Source organism: Narcine bancroftii, chromosome 2, assembly GCF_036971445.1.
Source record: "Narcine bancroftii isolate sNarBan1 chromosome 2, sNarBan1.hap1, whole genome shotgun sequence".
In the NCBI taxonomy this organism is placed as follows: domain Eukaryota; kingdom Metazoa; phylum Chordata; class Chondrichthyes; order Torpediniformes; family Narcinidae; genus Narcine; species Narcine bancroftii.
This window is the reverse complement of record NC_091470.1, coordinates 199,770,339-199,793,245: the sequence shown is the minus strand read 5'-3', so window position 1 is coordinate 199,793,245 and position 22,907 is coordinate 199,770,339. Positions and strand designations below refer to the sequence as shown.

Sequence of the window (22,907 nt, the reverse complement as noted above, 5' to 3'; positions counted from 1 at the left end):
ATTAGATTAACTTTTTATTGAATTCAGCATTTTTAATCGCATCAAGATGCTGACACATTGCGTTAGTTCGACTGACCTAAAAATGTCTTCCCACTGATTTTCGTTCGTACTCAGCATCTGATGCCTCTCATGTCTGTGTCCAACAACAGTCGCTCTGACCGCAACGTCCCAGTGAAACCTGACAGCACCGAGTTCAGCAGGGAAGACGGCCAAGTGTGGTTGCAGAAAATGAATTTTCAACGACGCGCTGCACTTCATGTTGGCTTGAAGGCGACTTAAAATATAACAAATCACAAAAATAGGTTAAATCTTGTTAAAAAATGTACGTAATAGTAAAATTTTAAGGGGATTTTTGTGATCAGTGGCCCAAAATCTGTAAAATACACCCTAAAGCGTTCAGGAAGCAAAATCTAGTGTAATCCCTGCCTGCAAGGGTACCTTTGATCCGGCCCCTTAGACACGGACAACGCCACTTCCGGCGCTGCCCGGACTTCCCAGAGTGCGACACACCGGAAGCCGTCAGGTGGAGTTCCCCGGTGTATTTTTTTTTGCCGCGATGGCGGCCGCGGAGATTCTAAAGACGTTTCTGCTGAACTTCCTTCTCTCCGAGAAATGTTATGACGTGTTTTTCCTGGAGATGAACCTCCTGGATGGTGAGTCCCGCGAGAGGAGCAGATCCATTGAACCGACCTTTGCTGCCGCCGCCGCCATTCTCTCGCAGGCTGCCAGGTGGCCATGTAGATGACGCCCGCCTCTGCCAGGTTCCGATTGGCTCATTTCACAGCGCGGTGGTCAATAAGATGGGGAGGTCCTATTCCAACATCCGGTTGGTGGAGATGGCTGTCAATCACAAGAGACACCCCATGACTTCTTAAAGGACCATTGCAAATGGAGAGACTTTCATTGTCATGTGTAATATTACACAGAAGGTGTAAACAGGTGCAATGTTACACACAATTTATTTTAGTCACCATCAGCAGAAATTGCCTGGCATCTTTTCAAGTCAAATCACCTTTATCATTCTTACCACGTTCACATGGTAAAGATGAGATAGTGTTTCTCCAGGACCATGGAGCAGATTTACATAAATAGGTTAGAATATTAAAATATTATTAAAATATTAAGCCGTATACAGGACTGGGAATTCAGGAGCCTCATGGCTTGGAGGAGGAAAGCTGTTGCCCAATTTGGACTTAAGGGTGTAAGTGTTACGGTACCTCCTAGCAGATGGCAGAAGGGAGAACAGTTTGCGTGAGGGTTTTGTGGAGACCTTCACAATGTTTAATGCCTTTTGCCTGCATCGAGGGAGACGTCCGTTGCGGTAGGAAGAGAGACCCCAACGGTCTTTTCTGCTGAGTTCACTATCCTCTACAGGGTCTTGCGTACTGAGGAGATGTAATTCCAAACCAGGTAGTGATGCAGTTACACAGGATGCTCTCGATATATCCTCTGGAGAACGTCGTGAGGGTGGAGGGTAGGATATGGACTTCCTTCAGCCTTTGCAGGAAATTAAGGCGCAGCTGAGCTTTATGGTGTTGAGCCCAGATGAGATTCTCCGCCAAGTGCACTCCAAGGGGCTTGAGCCTCTTGACGACCTCAATGGTTGAGCCGTCAGTGGTCAGCGGAGCGTAATCCCCCGGGCCCTCCTGAAGTTGACAACCATCTCTTTTGTTTTACTAACATTCAGATAGATTGTTGGCTGTCCACCAGTCTGTTAGTGACTGCACCTCATATCTGATTCTTTCATTGCCATGTAGTGTAATATTACACAACTGATGTAAACAGGTGTAATATTACCCAAAATTTACTTTAGTCTGCCATATAGATCAGCTTGTGGAATGGTGTAATGACAACAACTTTGCACTCAACATCAGCAAAGCCAAGGAGATGACTGTGGACTTCAGGAGGAAGTCAGGGGAACACAACCCACTCCTCATTGAGGGCTCAGTAGGGGAGAGGGTCAAGAATTTCCAAATTCCTGGGTGTCAACATCTCCGAGGATCTTTCCAGGAGCCTCCACGTTGATGCAATTGCAAAGAAGGCTCGCCAGCAGCTATAATTTGTGAGGTGTCTGAGGTGGTTCAGTATGTCACCGAAGACTCTCATAAACTTCTACAGGTGGAGAGTATTCTGGCCGGTTACATCACTGCCTGGTACGAAGGCGCCAACTCTCAGGACAAGAATAAACTCCAGAGCATTGTTAACTCAGCCTGCAACATCACTGCATTGAGGACATCGACATGAGGCAGTGTCTTAAAAAAAGCAGCCTCTATCCTCAAAGACCCACCAGCACCACCCAGGCCATGCCCTCCTCACTCTGCTACCATTGGGGAAAAGGTCCAGGAGCCTGAAGACAAGCACAAGGACAGCTTCTTCCCCTCCGCCATCCGATTCCTGAATGATCATGAACCACAGACACGACCTGACTTTTTGTGCACTGTTATTTTTATAATATCAAATTTCACGACTTGTTCATGACAATAAATCCTCATTGTATGAGTCTCATGATACCTCTACCTCTTCCCTGATGGCAGCAACAAGAACTGCTGGGTGGTGAGGGTCCTTGAAGATTGTTGCTGCTCTCCAACGGCAGCGTCCCCCATGGATGTTCTCGATGGTGGGGAGGGTTTTGCCTGCAATGTCCTGGGCTGCGTCCACTACCTGTTGCAGGGCTTTACACTCAGGTATTTGTGCCCCCTGTAACCAATCCGTGATGTAGCCGTTCAGCGCACTTTCTACTGCGCATCTAGAAGTTTGCCAAGGTTTGTGGTGTCATTGGGAGGACGCCACAGATTATGTGGCGGTTAGCATGGTGCTGTTATCGTGCCATTGGTTGGCACTGTCTGTATGTTCTCCTTGTGTCTGTATGAGTTCTCTCCCTCCCTGTAAAACGTATGGGGGTTGCAGGTCAATTGGGTGTGATTGGGCAGCACGGGGTCATAGACTGGAAGGGCCTACAGTTACATATAACATCGAACCTCTGCAAACTCTTGATGCGCTGACGTGCATTCTTCATAAAGATTTAAGTCATGTGTTTCCCGACCTGCTTGAGTCTTCTTGCAGGTAAAATGTTAACCTTTTATTTCCCATCCCTTTCAGTTCCATGTCTGAAAGTTCTCCTTAGCAAGATTCTTGGACTGGGCATCATTGCAGGATCAGTGATGGGTGAGTCCCCGTGAATCTCCTGCTGCTGTAAATGCTGCTTGCCGAATGCATGACTGAGCCTTCCAGCTTGCCGACCGAATTGCGAACCGGGCCCCATTCATGCTGCCGTCCCGCAGGTTGAACTGAGGGGACCGAGTGGCGCCTGCTGCTCCATTTCCCAAGAACTTCCCGCACCCCTGAGTCAGCCGTGAGTGCAGGCCAGGGGCCTGCTTCCCTCGGGCTCCGAGGTCGTTTAGTTAAACAAGAAAGGCTGCAGGCGCTGGGGATGGAGGGGAACGCCCAACGGTGCTGGAGAAGCTCAGCAGGCCACGCAGCATCCTTGGGAAGTGAACGGGAGCCGAGGCTTCAGGCCTGGTATCTGACAAAGGGCCCAGGCTTGAAGCATCAGCTCCCCTTCGCTTTTTAAGGATGCCACGTGGCCTGCTGACTTTTTCCAGCAATTTTGTGTGTTGCAGTTCGATGGGAATGGGACAGATTCAAGATTCTTTTATTGTCAGGTAATGAAACAGAAACTGTAATACAGTTAAACCCTTGCATCCAATTGGTGGATGCCGGATAAGTGTATTATCCGGTGGCTTGAGACTTATAATGCCTAACTAATACACTTACGTTGAGAATAAATAGTTTAAAAGACAAAATAATCGACTGTACTTACACTGAACAAACTTCACTTGCATGAATATATAAACCTTAAAGCATTTTACTTTATTTTCAGTCACATTCTTTGTGTGAACATTTAACCGTCGCTGCATCTGCAGGTTCCTCCCCCTCCACGGAGCCGCCCGACGGGCAAACAATACTTGTTGCCCCCCCCCCCCTAAGTTTTCAGATAAACCTTCTGACCAGGGCAGCTCTTACTAAGCAGGGATAAAGAAACACTTATAAGAAGTCGCCCCAACGGCGAGCAGCATCAACCAGCTTTTCATCTTGAGTGACGCCATTGCTGTTTCACACAACTTCATTCAAACAGCTGCTCTGAGCAAAGCCCGACCAAGGCTCTCCGCTGGCTGAATATTTGCTCCCGTCACCACCAAAGGCTTGTGTGTTACTTCAGAGAACATTTACATGTATTTTTTTAACCTATTATTTTATTCTTATTCATTGTAAGTTTTTAAATTTATTTTCTTTTTTTGCTGTTTGTTCCCAGTGTGGTCTGACCCAGGGATACGGAGACCGGAACTGTGTACGGTGCTCCCAGAGCGGTCTGACCCAGGGATACTGAGACCGTGACTGTGTACGGTACTCCCAGAGCGGTCTGACCCAGGCGCACAGTGACTAGGACGGAACTGTACACGGTGTTCCCAGTAGCCCCTTTTCCACTGGCACCCTGTCCCAGGAATTAACCGAGAATTTACTGGGACAGGGTCTAGTGGAAAAGGATCACTGTCTGAACGCCGGCGTCAAATGACATCATTTCATGCTGGGGATTGACGGCCTCAACCCTTACTCACATCCCTGGCATTGAATTAAATTTAATTATATTAAATTTCCTTTCATCTGCCAAACAGCAGGCAGTGAGTCGCCATTAGTATTACCTGGCGCCCTTTGAGTCCCTTCGGAGTCACCGAGTGTCCGTGGATTCGCCTCCAGCCGCTCCCACAGTCTCACCGACTCCATTGGCAACCCCAGATCCAAACCTCCGCTACGATCAGGTCGCCTGCAGCACCCGAGCCCCTTCAGGAGCCCTTCTAGCCCTCGGCACCTTCTCCCATGAGCCAATCTCCAGCAGCCCGTTCAGAATCAGATATTATCAGGCCTATGGCCCCAGGGAGCTGGGAACCCAGACTGTTCTGAGCACTGGTGTCTCCACCTGACACCCCCTCCCCCCCCCCCGTCTCCCTCCTTTCACCCGGCGGAGAAGAGGGCACGTTACGAGCAATCCTCCCATCTATCGAGCCAATGCCCAGAGAGTCAGTGGAGGGGCAGGGTTTCCCCTCTCTGGGCCATGGCAGTTGTTTTGGAGGTAGGTGCTGGCTGACTACAGAAGGCAGTGCCATGTGACCTGAGGGCTGCCGGTCTCCCTCAGGGCTGAGTGGAAGAGATGGAATCTCCTCATCTTCGGCAGAAACAGAACACTACAGCACGGAAACAGGTGAATAAGCAAAATTGCTGGAGAAACTCAGCAGGTCCCACAGTGGCCGTAAGAGGCTGAGATATATAATTGAGGCCCTTCGTCAAGGCATGGAGGCAGACCTTCGGCAGTCTGTGCTAAACTATTATTCTGCCCTGTCCCACTGACCACCCAGACCATACCCCTCCCATCCATGTACCTGTCCAAATATTTCTCAAATGTCAAAAGAATCGAGCCTGCATTCACCACTTCAGCTCATTCCACACCCCCGCTTCTCTCTGCGTCAAGATGTTCCCCCTATTTAAAAAAATTTATAAAAGAAAAATTATATAAACTCAATATCACAACAGTCAAACAGAAAAAAAAGTAAACACTTAAACAATTACAACATACAGCTAATTGAAAAAGATTTTAAAAAATAATGATTAGTCTATACTACAAGTTCTATCCCCTTCCCTTCTGAAGTGATCTGGTAAGTACATATAATTTCACTACCATTAAAAGAAAAGACAAACTCTAACATCTAAGTGATCTTATAAGTTGCAAAAATCTAATATATATTTGTGCATGTTTGACTGGGAGCACTCAAGAAATGTCCACGGAGGTTAGGTCAGGGTAACATTTGATGCTGAATTTCATGACCACATTGAATTTAATCTTTACGGTCATATGACATTCAAAAGTGCTTTTTTGACCAGCTTGTACTGACTTGCATCACTGATTATTACACAAGTATTTACTTGTATTGATACGCATTACCACTGTTTACTAGAATTGTGGTAACATTTGATGCTGAATGTCATGACCACATTGAATTTAACCTTTAAGGCCAAATGAAGTTCAACGTTCCCAGAAAAAAAATTGAACTTGCCCCCCTCGATCAGTTACGGTCAGTGCATCAATGTACAATCAGAATAAAAACAAGCAGCCAAACCCAGTTCAATGTGGGCCCCAAAAAAAGCTAAGCAACATTGGCTGAAGCTCTTTGCCAGCCCATAGAGTTAGACAAAGGAGAAAGCAAGAGACATCCATCTCGCCTCACTGTTGATGCTTCCAGCCATGCCAGAAGCAGGCAGCAGGAAACAGAACAGCAGCGATATGCCAGCCTCAGCCCTCAAGCTTCCAGACAGGCAAGGGGCAGGCAGTGGGAAACAGAACAGCAGCACCAGGCCCAGCCTGCCTCAGGGCTCAGGCTTCCAGACAAACAAGCAGGAAACTAAGGAACGCTGCCAAGCCCGCCTCAGTCCTAATGCCTCCAGGCATTCCATGAGCAGACAACAAGAGTCTACTGAGAATTACCATGGAAGTTTTTTTGGGGTGTTTTGTTTAAACCATGTAATTTTATTCCTCGGGCAACGCCGAGTATCCTGCTAGTAATTAATAAAAGGAAATTTAAATCCGTTACCGTAGAAGAACACCTTTTTTTCCCCAAAGTTAGGCATGCCAACATATCGGATAGCGTTTGGGGTATAAGTGGGGGGGGGGGAGGGGGGAAGCATCTTTTCATCTCATCAGTACTGAACGTTTAGCAGTAAGGAAGGCAAAGGAGACGACTTGGATTGAGAGAGAGTTAAATTCAAATCAGCTGTCTTAATTGAGGAAAAATGGCAATTAGAGAGATATCAGATTCACATTGAGAAAGATAAGGTACAAAAGATATCTTCCCAAAATGTGGAAAGAGTTATCTCCCCTAATGGGTTTCTGTTTCTAAATAATTTATTGTGAATAAGGTCAAATCTCCCACCCCGCTGGCTCACCGCTGGCCTTCAGCTGCTGTGACCCCGAGCTCGTGGGCTTCCTCCCTGCTCCTCCCCATGTGGGCTGGGGGGGGGGAGGGGATGGTCGGACTTCCTGCCCCTGCAGCCCTTTCCCCTTCGGAGAGGTTGGGTTACAGGAGGTTCCAGGCCCTCTCCCCTCATACTCCCAGCCCCCCTTCCCTCTTCTCTTCCAGTTAAGCTGCCTCAGATCTTCAAGATCCTTCGAGCCAAGAATGCGGTGGGGCTGAGCTTCAAGTCGGTGTTGCTGGAGATGTTATCCATCACGGGGTCCATGACGTACAGCATCAGGAACCACTTTCCCTTTAGGTACGCTCCCTGCAGACCGTCCCACCCTCCGCCCAGTTCGAGGCTACTCGTCTGTCTGCTGCATGCTGTTGTTCCGGACCTCTCCAGACCCAGTTCTGTCTCCCCCCACCCACTCTCTGCTCATTGGGGTTTCAGTTCTGACTGGGCTCCCAGTTCTGATGCCCACCCCTCTGCTCACTGGATTGCCGGATCTGAGCACCCCCACCACCCCTCCCCACCAACTTGGTGATGGTTCACCATTACTTATTTCCCTCCACCCCCTCCCAAAGGTGCACCTTTGCCATCCCTCCTTGTGGGCCCCTCTTTCCTCACTCCCCTCCCTCATCATCGTCCCTCCCTCCTCACAGGCCCCTCCCTCTTTGCCACCCCTCCCTCCTTGTGGACCTCTCGTTGCTCCCCTCCTTCCTCATTGCCCCTCCCTTGTCATGGGCTCCTTCCCCTCCGTAGGCCCCTCCTCACCGCACTTCCTTCCACACCGCCCTCCCTCCTCATGGGCTCTCCATCCTCACAGCCCCTCTCTCCTCAGTGCCACACCTTCACGGCCCCTCCCAGCATGCTCCCTCACGGCCCCATCCTTTGCCCCTCCTTCAAGGCACCTCCCTCATGTTCCAACCCTCCTCACTGTCCCATTTTCATGACCCTCCTCAAGACCCCTCCCTGCTGTGCCCTCCTTCCCTCACCGCCCCTCCTCACCCCCTCCCTCCTCTCCATCCCTCCCTCCTCACCGTCCCTCCCTCCTCACTCTCCCTTTCACCTCACTCTCCCTCCCTGCTCACTCTCCCTCCCTCCTCATTGCCCCTCCCTCTTCACTGTCCCTTCCTCCTCACTGTCCCTTCCTCCTCACTGCCCCTCCCTCCTCACTGTCTCTCTCCTCACTGCCCCTCCCTCCTCACTACTTCTCTGCCCCTCCCTCAAGCTCCCCACTCCGCCCCCTTGTGGCTTCCTACTGCAGCGAGCCCACAGTGACTCTGAAGCACTCACTCTGCTTTCCACACAGCTCATGGGGTGAGGCAGTGTTCCTGATGTTCCAGACCCTGACGATCGGATTCCTTATTCAGCACTACAGCGGGCGGATGCAGAGAGGTACGGCCGCTGCATGGGCTGTCCCTTCCAGCTGTGTCCTAACTGCCGAACGATACAGGGCTCAGCCACGTGGGCAGGAGAGGCAATCACAGAATGGTTGCATCAGAGCCTGTGTTGTCTCCTGCAGCTTTCCTGTTCCGGCAGGACACAGAGATCGCAACTGTATGGTGTACTCCTGGTGTGCTTTGACTCAGGGACATGAAGACCGGAACTGTGCACGGTCCTCCCAGTGTGGTCTGACCCAGTGATGCAGAGAACAGAACTGCATACAGTCCTCCCAGAGCAGTCTGACCCCAGGGATGCGGAGACCTGAACTGTGTACGGTGCTCCCAGAGCGGTCTGACCCAGGGACACAGTGACTAGAACGGAACTGTACACAGTGTTCCCAGTAGTCCCTTTTCCACTGGCACCCTGTCCCAGGAATTAACCGAGAATTTACAAGGACAGGGTCCAGTGGAAAAGGATCACTGTCCGAATGCCGAAGTCAACTGACATCATTTCACGCTGGGGATTGACGGCTTCAACCCCTACTCGCGTCCCTGATGTTTGCTGACGCCAGTGTGCTGATAAAACCAGTGGAAAAGGGACAACAGAAAGTCGTCCATTTCCAGTTGAAGGTCAAACACTCCAATCCCTGGGGATGAGTTGTGTTTAGTGAGAAGGAGTTAGTGCCCCAGTTAAGGGTGGCCCAGTGGAAACAACACAAGGGACTTCCTATCCCTGGACACTGTATGGCCAATTAACTGGGATGCCAGTGGGAAAGGGGCTAATGTGGTCTGATCCAGGGCTACGGAGACCTGAACTGTGCATGGTGCTCCCAGAGTGGTCTGACCCAGGGATACAGAAACTGGAACCGTGTTCGGTGCTCCCAGTGTTGTCATCCCAGGTCCTGCTGACTGTGATGAATACCATGTATGTATACCTGGGAAGACAGTGTGAGGTACCGAGCCGGTGTTTCCACCACAACAGATGCAGTGCCACACTGTGCAGGAGGTTTGCGGTGAGATGGTGAACTGCAGCGGGGGCTGTCAGTGGAGGGGATACTTGACCTCTCCCCTCACTCTCCATATATAACCATAAAATAGTTTATTGCATGGAAACAGGCCATCTCAGCCCTTCAAGTTCACGCCGGTTCACTCAAACAACTCCGCTAGATCCCCCCACCTATTCTCTGCCCATAACCCTCCCACCCCCTCCTATCCATGTATATATCCAGTCTTCTCTTAAATGAAAGAATCGACTCTGCCTCAACTATTTCCTCCAGAAGATTATTCCATTCAGCCACCACTCTCTGAGTGAAGAAGCATCCCCTAATGTTTCTCCTAAAATTTTGCCCCCTTACCCTCAACTTGTGTCCTCTTGTTTCAACCTCCCCTGCCTTCAGGGGGAAGAGTCTACTTGCATCTAGTCTATCTATCCCCTTCATAATTTTAAACACCTCTATCAAATCCCCTCTCAACTGTCTACATTCCAATGAATAAAGTCTTAACCTCTTCAATCTTGCTCGGTACTCCAGGTATTTTAAGCCAGGCAACATCCTTGTAAATCTCCTCTGCACCCTCTCTACCTTATCTATATCCTTCCTATAATTTGGAGACCAGAACTGAACACAGTACTCCAAACCTGGCCTCACCAATGCCTTAAACAGTCGCAGCATCACTTCCCAGCTGCTATACTCTATGCTATGATTTATGAAGGTTAACATACCAAATGCCTTCTTAACCACCCTGACAACATGGGAATCCGCCTTCAAGGAATGCTGCACCATAACTCCAAGATCTCTTTGTCCTGTGCATTCCCAATGTATGTCCTATTTTGATTATTTTTTTCTGAATTGAAACACCTCACACTTCTCTACATTAAATTCCATCTGCCATCTTTCAGCCCAATTTTCCAGACAAATCAAATCCCTCTGTAATCCCTGAAAACCTTCCTCACTATCCACCACTCCCCCTATTTTTGTATCATCTGCGTATTTACTTACCCATTTAACCACCCCATCATCCAAATCATTAATATAAATTATGAACAACAGGGGACCTAGCACTGATCCTTGAGGCACACCGCTCATCACAGGCTTCCATTCTGACAGACAGTTGTCCACCATGACCCTCTGCTGTCTCTCCTCCAGCCACCTCTGAACCTATCTTACTATTTCTCTATTAATCCCTAGTGACTGAACCTTCCTTACTAACCTTTCATGTGGAAAGCTTTGCTAAAATCCAGATAGACACTTCTTCGAAAAACTCAACAAGGTTCGTTAAACATGACTTCCCCTTCACAAACCCATGCTGGGTGCTCCTGATCAATCCCTGCTTATCTAGATATTTATACACACCATCTCTAAGAATACCCTCCATAACTTTCCCTACCACCGAAGTCAAACTTACAGGCCTATAATTACTTGGCCGACATCTCGTGCCTTTTTTAAACAACGGAACTACATTAGCAACCCTCCAATCTCACGACACCCTCCTCCAGTGATCGTTGAAAAATCACTGACAGTACCTCCGCTATTTGCTCCCTGACCTCCCTTAACGTCCTGGGGAAAATCCCATCAAGACCAGGAGACTTATCCACTTTTACTGACCCTAGAAGCTCCAAAACCCTCTCTTTACTAATCCCTATCTTTTCCATAACTAAGCCATTTGCTTCACTTATCTCACATAGTCCAAGGTCCTTTTCCTTCGTGACACAGATGAGAAAAAAATCGTTTACTATCTCTCCCATCTGATGCGGTTCCTCGCACAGTTCACCGCTCACATTTTCCAGCGGTCCTTTTTCTATCCTTAACCCTCCTTTTACTATTCACATTATCTGTAAAAACCCTTCAGATTCACTTTTACCTTGTCAGCTATTGACACCTCATGTCTTCTCTTTGCCTTTCTAATTTCCTTCTTCAGGTTTTTTCTGCAATCTACATAACAATCATAGATCTTATCCATTTTTTGCTTCTTAAATTTAGTAAATGCCCCCCTCTTATCCCAAACCAACTTCCTAATTTTTCCAGAAATCCATGTTTCCTTTGAACTTTTGGCTTTGCCTTTCGATCTGACTGGCACGAAAAGATCCTGTACTCTCAATATCTCTTCTTTAAATACCCTCCAAATCACCTCTACATCCTTCCCAGAAAAAAGATCAGCCCATACAATCTTCTGCAAATCCCTTCTCATTTCTTCAAATCTGGCCTTACCCCCACTCGAAGACCTTCAACCTCGGACCTGACCTATCCTTTCCATATTTAAGTTGAAGCTAATGGACCCATGATCGCTGGATCCAAAGTTCTCACCAATGCACACTTCCGTCACCTTCCCTATTCCGTTCCCCAACAATAGATCTAACACTGCCTCCCCTCTAGTAGGCACCTCAACATTCTGCTGTTAAAAAGCAATCCTGAGCACATTGTACAAAGTCTAAGCCATCCTGCCCTCTCACTGATTGTGTTTCCCAATCAATATTAGGAAAATTGAAATCCCCAACTATCACAACCCTATTTCTACTACACATCTCAGCTATTTCCCTGCACATTTGCTCTTCCAGTTCCCTATCCTCTTTTGGCGGCCTATAATATATCCCTATATTTGTAACCTCACCTTTCTTATTTTTTAGTTTAACCCACAGAGCCTCCCGCGATGAAGTCCTCCAGTCTATCTTGCCTCAGCACTGCTGTAATATCTTCCCTGACTAGCAATGTGACACCTCCCTCTCGTATCCCGCCAATTCTGTCACGTCTAAAGCAGCAAACTCCCTGAATGTTTAACTGCCAGTCACAACCTTCCTTCAACCAAGTCTCACTAATTGCTGTCACATCATAATGCCACGTGTCAATCCACACCATTAGTTAATCCCCCTTGTTTACCACATTCCTTGCATTAAAATAAATGCATCTCAGAGATCTTCCACCTTTAACTTTCTGCCTCTTACCCTCTCTACAATTGATACTATGGCCACTATTTATTACCTGCTGCTGTTCCACCTCCAGATTGTGTGAAAAAGCCTTTTTTCTTTGGCTAAAGACTCTGTTCTTCCTCTCCTCCCTGACATGAACCCTTGTCCCCAATCTTTCTAGTTTTTTTTCTTTGGCTTGGCTTCGCGGACGAAGATTTATGGAGGGGTATGTCCATGTCAGCTGCAGGCTCGTTGGTGACTGACAAGTCCGATGCGGGACAGGCAGGCACGGTTGCAGTGGTTGCAGGGGAAAATTGGTTGGTTGGTGTTGGGTGTTTCCTCCTTTGTCTTTTGTCAGTGAGGTGGGCTCTGCGGTCTTCTTCAAAGGAGGTTGCTGCCCTATAAGAAATGAGCAAAAAAAAACATTGGTCTCTATGTTGTTGTCGCCCAATCTTAGTTGAGATATTTGAGGATAAGCTGATGTTGAGAGTCAGCATCACTGAGTTGCTGTGCTTTATATTCATAATACTTTACATCTAGAACACTTCAAGAATCAAAAGTTGTGTTGTTACATCTCTTTGGCTTGGCTTCGCGGACGAAGATTTATGGAGGGGGTAAAAAGTCCACGTCAGCTGCAGGCTCGTTTGTGGCTGACAAGTCCGATGCGAGACAGGCAGACACGGTTGCAGCGGTTGCAGGGGAAAATTGATGGGTTGGGGTTGGGTGTTGGGTTTTTCCTCCTTTGCCTTTTGTCAGTGAGGTGGGCTCTGTGGTCTTCTTCAAAAGGGGTTGCTGCCCGCCAAACTGTGAGGCGCCAAGATGCACGGTTTGAGGCGTTATCAGCCCACTGGCGGTGGTCAATGTGGCAGGCACCAAGAGATTTCTTTAGGCAGTCCTTGTACCTTTTCTTTGGTGCACCTCTGTCACGGTGGCCAGTGGAGAGCTCGCCATATAACACGATCTTGGGAAGGCGATGGTCCTCCATTCTGGAGACGTGACCCATCCAGCGCAGCTGCATCTTCAGCAGCGTGGACTCGATGCTGTCGACCTCTGCCATCTCGAGTACTTCGACGTTAGGGATGAAAGCGCTCCAATGGATGTTGAGGATGGAGCGGAGACAACGCTGGTGGAAGCGTTCTAGGAGCCGTAGGTGGTGCCGGTAGAGGACCCATGATTCGGAGCCGAACAGGAGTGTGGGTATGACAATGGCTCTGTATACGCTTATCTTTGTGAGGTTTTTCAGTTGGTTGTTTTTCCAGACTCTTTTGTGTAGTCTTCCAAAGGCGCTATTTGCCTTGGCGAGTCTGTTGTCTATCTCATTGTCGATCCTTGCATCTGATGAAATGGTGCAGCCGAGATAGGTAAACTGGTTGACTGTTTTGAGTTTTGTGTGCCCGATGGAGATGTGGGGGGGCTGGTAGTCATGGTGGGGAGCTGGCTGATGGAGGACCTCAGTTTTCTTCAGGCTGACTTCCAGGCCAAACATTTTGGCAGTTTCCGCAAAGCAGGACGTCAAGCGCTGAAGAGCTAGCTCTGAATGGGCAACTAAAGCGGCATCGTCTGCAAAGAGTAGTTCACGGACAAGTTTCTCTTGTGTCTTGGTGTGAGCTTGCAGGCGCCTCAGATTGAAGAGACTGCCATCCGTGCGGTACCGGATGTAAACAGCGTCTTCATTGTTGGGGTCTTTCATGGCTTGGTTCAGCATCATGCTGAAGAAGATTGAAAAGAGGGTTGGTGCGAGAACACAGCCTTGCTTCACGCCATTGTTAATGGAGAAGGGTTCAGAGAGCTCATTGGTGTATCTGACCCGACCTTGTTGGTTTTCGTGCAGTTGGATAATCATGTTGAGGAACTTTGGCCTAGCAAATGCCTGGGCCAGGAGACTGGTCTCTCTGGGATTTAGATGTATCCCATCCTTACACTATAGGTCCCATCTCCCCCAGAAACGGTCCCATTGGTCCAAGAATTAAAAACCCTGTCTTTTATTCCAGCCACACATTCAATCTACACCTGACTCTATTTTTGCCCTCACTATCGCCAGGCGTGGTGCTGCTCCTTGTATACTTCCTCCTGGTGGGACTCCTGCTGTCACCTATCACCCCGTTGGTTGGCGTGGCTTTTCTCCAAGCTCTCAACACTCCGGCCATCATGTTCAGCCGGGTAAGGAGTGGGCAGCACTGCTCTCCCTCCCTCTCCTCCTTCCTCCCCTCCCTTGCCCCCTCTCCCTCACCCCCCTCTCCTTCTCCTTCCTCTCACCCCTTCCCCCTCACCCCCTTCTCCCTTGCTCCTTCTCCCTCGCCCCATCTCTCTCCCCTCTCCCTTGCCACCTCTCCTTCACTCCCCTCTCCCTCACTCCCTTCTCCCTTGCTTCCCTCTCCCTTCCATCCACTCCCCCTTTCCCTCTCCACTTCCTCCCCTCTCCCTCCCCCTCTCCCTACCCCTACTTACTTCCCCATCTCTCTTTCTCTTTCCCTCCCCCTCCCCCATTCACTGGCCCCCTCTCCATCGCTCCCCCTCTCCCACCTGCCTCTCTCTGCCCCCTCTCTCCATTTCACCCTACCCCTATTCTCCCTCACCCCTCCCCTCTCCTTTCTCTCCTTCCTCCTCTCCTCACCCTCTCTCCCTCAAGCCTCCCTCCTTCCCCTACTTCTAAACCCCACTCCCTCCCCCTCCCCTTCCTTCCCATACTCCATCTCTCCCTCTTGCTCCCTGCTTACTCCTCCCTTCCTACCCCTATCTCTCCCCTCTGTCCATCCCCTCTTCATCCCACTCCCTCCCCTTCTCCCCAGGGAAAGGTACGAGGGTTTGAATGTGGGGTGGGGGGTGGGGAAGTGGTTGCTAGGGGTTTGGTCCTTGTGAAGGTGGGGTCCCAGTGAAGGGGGGTGTCATCATGAGAGGGATGTCCTGGTTGGGGGGGGGGGATCACAATGTGGAGAGATCTTGGTGCGGGTATAGGAGGGATTCTGGTGAGGGCAGGGGTACTGGTGGGGGGGGGGGGGTCCCGGTCCTCACCCTGCTCTTCTTACCCCACAGGTGATCCAGATTGTCACCAATTACCGGAATGGCCACACCGGGCAACTCTCGGCACTCACTGTCTTCCTGCTGTTCGCTGGCTCCTTGGCCCGTATCTTCACCTCGGTGCAGGTTGGTCTCTGTTTGTCCCCACCCCCCCCACGGACACCTCGCCTCCCACCACGATCACCCACCCATCCCTCCCCATCCACCCCAGGGTCACCCCAGCCTTCCCCTCAAATGTCACCCGTCCTCACCCTTCAGCTCCCCCATACAGACCCATCCCCTGCCCCCCAAATGGGCTCACCCAACCCCTCCTTTACAGCCTGTGCCCCTCCCTACCCCTTACTCCACTGTCCCCTCTCTCCCCTCAGACCCATGGCCCAGAATGTGGGCACTCCCCCCTGCCCTTTGCTCTTCCCCTCCCCTCCTACTAGCACCCCCACCCCTTCCCTGCGAGTCACTGATGGTGCTCCCCTCCCCAGCCCCTCCCTGGGATGTCACTGACAGTGCTTCCCCCTACCTTCCCTCTCGTCCTCCAACTCCCTCCCCAGGAAGTGTCTGACAATAGACACATTCCCTACCCACCCCCTCCCCAGATGTGACTGACTGTTCCCCCACTCCCACCAACAGGAGACAGGCGACCAGCTAATGGTTCTCACCTATGTGGTGGCGTCCACTTTCAATGGGATTATCGCTGCCCAGCTGCTGTACTACTGGTCCGTCCCCACCGAGATGGGCAAGAAGACAGAGTGATCCATCCGGATTGGGTATCCCCGAAATTCATGGGACTACCCTCGGGTTTGTGCACAAATCCCCCCACTCCCCAATCGTAGACATCACCCACCCCCTCACTGGGGGACAGGTCCCACACCCTCACTGGGGGAACGGGTCCCACATACTGACCCTCACTGTGGGACGGGTCCCACACTGACCCTCACTGAGGGAATGGGTCACACACACACTGACCCTCACTGGGGACGGGTCCCACACACCCTCACTGGGGGATGGGTCCCACACTGACCCTCAATGGGGGACAGGTCCCACACACTATGACTCTGGATCCAGTTCACCTGGATTTTGGTGATCTCGTTGGCAGGAACGTGCTCTCTGAGCTCTCCGTTACCATAAGCTGTTGCTGGATCCTTCCAGTGAGATGGAGAATCATCATGTGGAGGGTGAGGAGGGGAGGCAGTTGGCGGGGGTCAGTGATGGAAAACCTCGGAAGGGGCTGCGCTCCTCATGTGGTCTCCTGTTGGGGGCTCTCAACGTTGGGGAGAGCATAGGGAGCTTGTTCTGGCACCTTCCCTGTGTGGGGAAGGGAGGGGCTGGGTGTGCGGGGCCAAGATTCAACATTCCTATCATGTTCTCAGGGATCAAGACATCGTGCTCAGGTCTGCAGATGCATTGTGATTAAAACCAGATTTGTTGTGTGTCTCTGATGTGGGTGAAATGTGTCTCCACCTCTGCTCTCTCACCCTCTCCATCTCCTCCCTTTCTCCATTTCCTTCTCTCCATCTTCCTCTGTCACTCTCTTCTCTCCGTCCTCGTCTTCCTTCTCTCCTCAGTGAAGCTCCCTCACCGCCCCTCCCACAGTGTGGAGCTCTCTCAGCGCTTCTCCCACTGCGCGGAGATCCCTTGCTGCCCCTCCCACAGTGATATGCTCCTTCGCTGCCCCTCCCAAAGTGTGGAGCTCCTTCACCCCCCCTTTCCTCGGTGTGGAACTCCCTCACTGCACCTCCCAGGGTGTGGAGCTCCCTCACCAGCCCTCCCACGATACGGGGTCTCTCACTGCCCCTCCCACAGCGCGGAGCTCCTTCACCGTGCCCACCCACGGCGCAGAGCTCCCTCAATGCCCCTCCTACCAGACCACTCCATCACTGTCTCACTCGGCAGAGAAACGGAATGGCCTGAGAAAGGGTCTGCAGAGTGGACAGGAAATGCTCCGTCAACCTGTCCTCTGGCCCCTCCGCGCCCCCTCCCCACACTCCGCAGGTTAAGGCCCAGGTGCCTTCCACCACACAGGAGCCCCAGTTACCGAGAACCTCACCCCTTCACCCAACTCCCCATGTCCCAACAGGCACCAGAGTTGGGAGCACACCGCCCCCCTGTGACGACTCTCAGTACATCAGCTTCCTAGCAACAGGCGAAAGAGAGTCCCTTCCAAGTCACTGAGTGTCCGCAGATTTGCCTCCAGCCGCACCCACATAGGCACTCCCGCTCGATCCATTGACCGCCCAAGCCTCCAACACGATCGTGAAGCCTTCAGCCTCTTAGGGAGTCCTTCTCGAATCCTGGTTGCATCCCTGCCTGGTACGGAGGTGCCAACTCTCCAGAGGGTGGTTAACTCGGCCTGCGACATCACAGGCACCAGACTCCACTCCATCATGAGGTGGTCTTAAGAAAGCAGCCTCTATCTTCAAGGACTCCACCACCAACCAGGCCACACCCTCTTCGCTCTGCTACCATCGGGGAAAAGGTCCAGGAACCTGAAGACGAGTACCCAGCGGAACAAGGACGGTTTCTTCCCCTCCGCCATCAGAATCTTGAATGATCAATGAACCACAGAGACGGCCTCACTTTCTCTTATTTTTGCCCTAATTTATTTACCTTAAAATATAATTGCTAAACTAATTTCATGCCACGTTCATGACACTGAATTCTGATTCTACATCTATATCAGACCCCTCTCCAACGTCAGCCCATCCTTTCTTAAACTGCTCACAATCTACCTGAGGTCTCACCAGGGCCTTGTTTGAATGATATGCCAGATCTCCTTGGAAAGTAGAGGTGTTGCTTTTCAAAAAAAAAGGTTTAAAATTAAATTCAGACCTACAACACAGTAACAGGCCGTTTCAGCCCATGAGTTTGTGCCTTTCAATTTACACCCAACGGTGGGAAGAAACCGGAGCTTCGCAGGGAAAACGTACAAACTTACAGACAGCGTGGGATTCAAACCCAGGTCCCAATCGCTGCTGCCGTCAAGGTGTTGCACTGACCGCTATGCCAACCGTACCACCACCCCACCCCCCCTCCTTTATAAGTACCTTATTTCAGGGTTCCAGGAGAGGTTTTTCTGACCTGTGAACTCCCAGGGACTTAAACCTCCCTATTGTCCCATTGATTTGTGCGGAACAGTGGGCATTGTTGCACCGCTGATGGCCTGCAGGCTGTGCTGCTGAGTCACATCTGGGAGTCACTGCCTTGCTGCCCCTTGCCTAGATAGAAACCCCACAAATCTCGACTAAATTGCGGCCTGTAACTTGCCCCGGCTGTTAACGCATTCCCAGATATTTTTCCAATGTGATTAAAACCTTTTTTTTAAACAACCATTGCTGCTTATTGTCATGGCGAGGAACAATGGCGCGTCTCAGGGTCCTACGCTCCTGACCCATGGTGTCATCACCAGATCAATGGCGCCATCAAGTTGGCTTCATCAGTGGAAAATCTTGTGAAATGGCGCAAGAGTAACAACCTGGACAAGATGGAAGAGATGATCAGGAATGACCACCCTCCGCTATACATCGACAACTCTGTAGTGGAGGGCACCAAGTTCCTTTGGTCGTTCAGTATTCTCGCTGCCCGTGGGGAGAAGCTGTTCCTGGTGGTAGTGACCTATCGTAGACTCTTAACATCTCCTCAGGAAGGCACAACAGTGACTGCACTTCCTGAGAAGACTGAGGTGGGCAAGGCCACTGGCCACCATCAACCCAAGCTACAGAAGTTCTATCGAGAGCGTCCTGGCCAGGCTGCATCCCCTGTGTGAGTATAGTTGCTGCAGAAAAATAGATCGGAGGTCCTTCTACAGGACCCTAAGAGTGGCAGAGAGGATCACTGGAGTCTCCCCAAACCCCCCCCCCCCCCCCCCACCGCCATCGACAAGATTTACCGGGGTTGTGTGAAGAGAGAGCGCAAAATCATTGAGGACCCCTTCCACCACCCCCTCAAACCTCGTGGCTTCTTCTCAGTGCTTGCTGTTTGGTGACCCAGGTGGCAGTGCCAGACCCCTGTTGAATCCAGGTTTGTGCACAGCGCTTCTGTTTGTTAGCTACAGCAAGTCTAGAGCGGCTGCTGCTTACCACTACAGGTTGGTGGGTAATGTAATGTCTCCGGGATCAGAGAAATTGCAGGGGTGGGGGGGAGTTGATGAAAGGTGTTGGTCATTGGCAGGGAGACGTCCCCACAGGACGATGATCATGGCAGCTGACCTTTGAGGGGCTCAGCAGCTGATGGACCCACACGGGCTGCGGGGCCGCTGGAGACTGGCTCGTGGGAACCAGGTGTCAGAGCCAGGAGGGGTCAAGACAGGCGCTGAGGGCTTCCTCATCTTGTCGGAGGTTTGGATCTGGACCTTGATGGTTTGAACAGGAGTGTTAGTGGCTTCAGAGGTTGTGGGAGGGGTTGGAGGTGAATCCATGGATACTCAGTGCCTCTGAAGGGACCCTCGTTTGCTTCTCTTTCCCCTGTTGTTACGGGCACCAGGAGATTTTACAATAAAAGAAATCTTGGGACTCTGTGACCAAATTCTAATCCCACCACCCAGTGAAAATAACCTCCCTGCTTCTATCTGAATATAACATGTCTGCAGCCTGAACCTTCCTCCCAGATGTAAGTTGCCCCTTTCACACTTGCATCCCACTAAATTGGCCATTCAGTGCCCCGAGATAGGAATAGGGGTTTGGGTGGTCACACCTGACCACTCCTAACTGGGGCACAGAACGCATTAATACTTGCAACGAGGCATCCCTGAGGTTGTTCTATCTTCTCCCGTTGATATCATGACACATCGAGCAATGGGGGACCTACTCTAAATCCTGATCAATGTATTATGATCTTATATTTGAACAAAATTAATCATGCCTAATTATAACATAATTAAGCTTTCTGAGGAAAGCTGCCTCAGGACCTTCATGATGCCATCATCATCACCCTGTACAAAAACAAAAGCGAGAAATCAGACTGCTCAAACTACAGGGGAATCACACTGCTCTCCATTGCAGGCAAAATCTTCGCTAGGATTCTCCTTAATAGACTAATACCTAGTGTCGCCGAAAATGTCCTCCCAGAATCGCAGTGTGGCTTTCGTGCAAACAGAGGAACAACTGACATGGTCTTTGCCCTCAGACAGCTCCAAGAAAAGTGCAGAGAACAAAACAAAGGACTCTACATCACCTTTTTTGACCTCACCAAAGCCTTTGACACCGTGAGCAGGAATGGGCTCTGACAAATACTAGAGCGCCTCAGATGCCCCCCAAGTTCCTCAACATGGTTATCCAACTGCACGAAAACCAACAAGGTTGGGTCAGATACAGCAATGAGCTCTCCGAACCCTTCTCCATTGACAAAGGCGTGAAGCAAGGTTGCGTCCTTGCACCAACCCTCTTTATTATCTTCTTCAGCATGATGCTGAAACAAGCCATGAAAGACCTCAACAATGAAGACGCTGTTTACATCCGGTACCGCACGGATGGCAGTCTCTTCAATCTGAGGTGCCTGCAAGCTCACACCAAGACACAAGAGCAACTTGTCCGTGAACTACTCTTTGCAGATGATGCCGCTTTAGTTGCCCATTCAGACCCACCTCTCCAGCGCATGACGTCCTGTTTTGCGGAAACTGCCAAAATGTTTGGCCTGGAAGTCAGCCTGAAGAAAACTGAGGTCCTCCATCAGCCAGCATGACCACCAGCACCCCCCCCCCACATCTCCATCGAGCACACAACTCAAAACGGTCAACCAGTTTACCTACCTCGGCTGCACCATTTCATCTGATGCAAGGATTGACAAAGAGATAGACAACAGACTCGCCAAGGCAAATAGCGCCTTTGGAAGACTACACAAAAGAGTCTGGAAAAACAACCACCTGAAGAAACACACCAAGATCAGCGTGTACAGAGCCGTTGTCATACCCACGCTCCTGTTTGGCTCCAAATCATGGGTTCTCTACCGGCATCACCTACGGCTCCTAGAACGCTTCCATCAGCGCTGTCTCTGCTCCATCCTCAACATTCATTGGAATGACTTCATCAGCAACATCAAAGTACTCGAGCTGCCAGAGTCCACAAGCATCGAATCCATGCTGGTGAAGACCCAACTGCGCTGGATGGGTCACGTCTCCAGAATGGAGGACCATCGCCTTCCCAAGATCGTGTTCTATGGCGAGCTCTCCACTGGCCACCGAGACAGATGTGCACCAAAGAAGAGGTACAAGGACTGCTTAAAGAAATCTCTTGATGCCTGCCACATTGACCACCGCCAGTGGGCTGATATCACCTCCAACCGTGCATCTTGGCACCTCACAGTTCGGCGGGCACCAACCTCCTTTGAAGAGGACCGCAGAGCCCACCTCACTGACAAAAGACAAAGGAGGAAAAACCCAATACTCAACCCCAACCAACCAATTTTCCCTTGCAACCGCTGCAACTGTGCCTGCCTGACCTGCATCGGACTTGTCAGTCACCAACGAGCCTGCAGCAGACGTGGACATACCCCTCCATAAATCTTCATCCACGAAGCCAAGCCAAAGAAGCTTTATGTACAGTCCAGTATGAGCCCTTTTGCCCCTGTTGTTGTGCCAACCTATATAAATCTTTATAAGGGACTGTGGGAAAGTGCAAGAAATAAATAGAAATAACGGACAATTTTTAAACAGCGTGAGAAGGTTGGTCGCGCTCTCACTCACAATTTATACAGTGTGGGAAGGTTGGTCACGCTATCACACACAATTTATACTGCGTGGGAAAGTTGGTTGCGCTATTGCACACAATTTATACAGCGTGGGAAAGTTAATAGCGCTCTCGTGTACAATTTATAGAGCATAGGAAAGTCGGTTGCGCTGCCCTGCCCTCCCAGAATGCCATGCAGCAGAGAAAGGGCTGCAAGCACGGCTGCATGCACGGAGCACGGCATCCTGGGAAGTCAGGTCCATCGCTTTTTCCCATTGTCTTTCTCAATTGTGCACTATAGGGCTACCAACTTTCCCATGCTGTTGAAAAATGATCCACTACTGCTTTAATTTCCTCTTTCTCACTCATTGCGACTTTCCCAAGGAAATGTTTATACCTTCATTTAAATTTTTCCTTCATGTTCCTGCACTCATGCAAAAACCTGCGTCCTTTCAATCCCACACTTGCCTGATGCCAACACCAACGCCTGCAGACACCGGGGATTGGTATTAGGGGGTCAAGGCCATCAATTCCTGGCATGAGACAGCGTTGAGAAGATTTTCCTTTCGCACTAGACACTTTAAAGGCTGATTGACTGTTAATTCCTGGGACCACATAAGTGTGAAAGGGGCTAATGAAACTCCCACCCAAGGAGGGAGCCTCCCCCACCAGAGGGAGCTTCCCTCTGGCCGAGGAGGGAGCTTTCCTCCTCTCTGCTCAAGGAGGGAGCTTTCTTCCTCATTGCTCGAGAAGGGAGCTCCCCATCCCCTCACTGCCTGAGAAGGGAGCTTCCCCCTGCCCAAGGAGGGAGCTTCACCTAATTTCCCAAGGAGGGAGCTTCTCCCTCACTGCCCAAGGAGGTTCCCCTTTCACCTGTTTGCCCACACGCATTCCTTTCACACTTCACCTCCCTTGGAGGAATGGGCCTCGCTAATTCCCCCC

At 50.5% G+C, this 22,907-nt stretch overlaps 1 protein-coding gene across 1 annotated transcript; it reads left to right on the top strand.

Annotated features, from left to right (window-relative positions):
- Positions 1-485: 485 nt before the first annotated feature.
- mpdu1b (mannose-P-dolichol utilization defect 1b) lies at positions 486-16,738 on the top strand. Its single transcript, XM_069920073.1, has 7 exons — positions 486-653; positions 3,100-3,165; positions 7,188-7,320; positions 8,318-8,403; positions 14,333-14,451; positions 15,325-15,435; positions 15,937-16,738. The coding sequence occupies exons 1-7, from the start codon at positions 557-559 to the stop codon at positions 16,057-16,059; spliced, it is 735 nt and encodes a 244-aa protein (XP_069776174.1). The 5' UTR covers positions 486-556; the 3' UTR covers positions 16,060-16,738.
- The last annotated feature ends 6,169 nt before the right edge of the window (positions 16,739-22,907 follow it).

Bases quoted from the DNA above. Each gene is read 5' to 3' on its own strand.
- mpdu1b (XM_069920073.1), top strand. From the start codon at position 557: ATGGCGGCCGCGGAGATTCTAAAGACGTTTCTGCTGAACTTCCTTCTC. The intron at 8,404-14,332 runs GTACGGCCGCTG...CACTATCGCCAG, and splicing joins CAGCGGGCGGATGCAGAGAG to GCGTGGTGCTGCTCCTTGTA. The intron at 14,452-15,324 runs GTAAGGAGTGGG...CTTACCCCACAG, and splicing joins CGGCCATCATGTTCAGCCGG to GTGATCCAGATTGTCACCAA.